At 41.7% G+C, this 2,021-nt stretch overlaps 1 protein-coding gene across 1 annotated transcript; it reads right to left on the bottom strand.

Annotated features, from left to right (window-relative positions):
- Window positions 1-352: 352 nt before the first annotated feature.
- LOC113387804 lies at window positions 353-889 on the bottom strand. The gene has a single exon (XM_026625185.1). The coding sequence runs from the start codon at window positions 887-889 to the stop codon at window positions 353-355; it is 537 nt and encodes a 178-aa protein (XP_026480970.1).
- Window positions 890-2,021: the final 1,132 nt, after the last annotated feature.

Below are 2,021 nucleotides of genomic sequence, written 5' to 3'. Positions count from 1 at the left end.
ATTCAAATATTAAATATAATATTATTTATTATATATCTAATATTTACATTGAAATTAGAACTTAATATTGCTTCTTCCGGCTGGCTACTTGTCCGTGGTCCCAAGTCAGTACTTGTTGACTCCTTGATGGTTGAGGTGAAAGAGAATTTCTCAGTGTTGCGCTATGCGTTAAATACTCTGAGCGCCAAGGAGTGGGGATGTCTATAGGATTTATTGTGGTGACATCTGGTGCAACGTAGGCGGGTCCCACAAGCGGTGACAATTGCAGTTGAGGCATAAACTTATGGCGCCATCAATTGTCCAACCTCGTATTTAGATGGTTCCCACAGGAGCCCCCCGCGGAGACTGGAGGTCATGGTATGCGAAAATGAACTTTTCGGCCTGATCGAGTGAAATAACTGTTCTCTGCTTTGGTGAGGATGGGTTGGTCTACTGGATCTGCGATGATGTAGGCTGGTTTGACGCGATCAATGGACACTCGTGTACTGCCTTTCTGTGTTCGTATGGTTACTGTTTTGTCATCTCTCTTAAGGACTTCGTATGGACCTTGATATGGTTGTTGGAGTGACTTCCTGATAGTATCGTCGCGGAGGAAAATATGCGTGCATGTTTGTAGGTCCTGAAAAATAAACGGTTTATTGTTTGTGTGATTACTGGATTTACTTGGTTGAAGATGCGCTACGTGTTGTCGAAGTCTCGAGATTAGATCAGCCGGATGTCTTAAATTTTGAGGATTTCTGTGTAATTCAAAAATTTCTCCAGGAAGGCGGAGTGGTTCACCATACACCATTTCAGCTGCTGATGTCTTGATATCAGGTTTGTAAGCGTTTCGAATGCCTAATAGAATTAAAGGAAGTGCTTCCAACCATGTGTTGTCTTTGTAACACATTATCGCAGCCTTGAGTTATCGATGGAAGCGTTCTATTAGTCCGTTGGAGCATGGGTGATAGCTGCAAGTCCTGATCCTAATGGTACCTGTCAATTTATTTAATGATCTAAATAATTCAGATTCAAATTGAGTACCTCGATCCGTCGTTATTTTGACTGGAGCTCCGAATCGGGATATCCAGCATGATAAAAATCCAACCGCTACTTCTTCTGCAGATATTCCTTGTAGTGGATATACTTCTGGCCATTTGGTAAATCTATCGATGACTGTCAAACAATATTTATAAGAGTTAACAGGAGGTAAAGGACCAATTATATCGATGTGTACATGTGCAAATCTTGCTGTAGGCAAGGGAAATGTTCCATGAGGTGCATGTACGTGCCGTGTTATTTTGGACTTTTGACAATCCTGACAAGCTCTAGCCCAATCGTGGCAGTTTTTCTGTATAGATGGCCATACGTACCGTGCAGTAATGAGACGCGAAGTTGCTCGTATCCCAGGGTGACTCAAACCATGTAATGAGTTAAATATTTGTCTCCGCAATGGTGCCGGGATATAAGGTCGTGGCTGAGCCTTCGCCGTGTCGCAAAACAACTTAATGTTTGTGCCTGGTACAGGAATTTCTTCTAATTGTAGTTTTGTGTCTTGCATTAAAAGGCGTTTAAGTTCCACATCGTCCTTCTGGTGCTGTGCTAGGATTTCAAAATTAAGTAAATTGTCTTTTGTAATGGCTTCGACGCGTGACAGTGTATCAGCTATAATATTTTCCTGGCCTCTGATGTATTTTATGTCTGTTGTAAACTGTGAAATAAAGTTTAAATGGTTTAATTGAATTGGCGGTAGTTTTTCATGGCGTTGGTTGAATGCAAAAGTCAATGGTTTGTGATCAGTGTATATTGTGCATTGATGTGCTTCAAGGATGTGCCTGAAGTGCTGCACAGCAAGATATACCGCTAGCAATTCTCTGTAATAAGCTGGCCATGTCGATTGACGTGGAGTCAACTTTTTAGAGAAGTATGCTAGGGGTTGCCATTTGTTTTCAACCAATTGTTGCAAACAGGCGCCTACTGCCTGCTGGGAAGCATCTGTAAATAATCCTAATTTAGCACCATGAATTGGATGTTGGAGTAGC

The sequence above is a fragment of the Ctenocephalides felis genome, unplaced genomic scaffold (assembly GCF_003426905.1).
Source record: "Ctenocephalides felis isolate EL2017-DRISC unplaced genomic scaffold, ASM342690v1 CF-g0.4_SCAFFOLD_00845, whole genome shotgun sequence".
NCBI classification, from domain to species: Eukaryota; Metazoa; Arthropoda; class Insecta; order Siphonaptera; family Pulicidae; genus Ctenocephalides; species Ctenocephalides felis.
Note: the sequence above shows the minus strand (reverse complement) of the source record. Positions and strands in the feature narration are given on the sequence as shown.

Coding starts and splice junctions, on each gene's coding strand:
- LOC113387804 (XM_026625185.1), bottom strand. CDS start 889: ATGTGTTACAAAGACAACACATGGTTGGAAGCACTTCCTTTAATTCTA.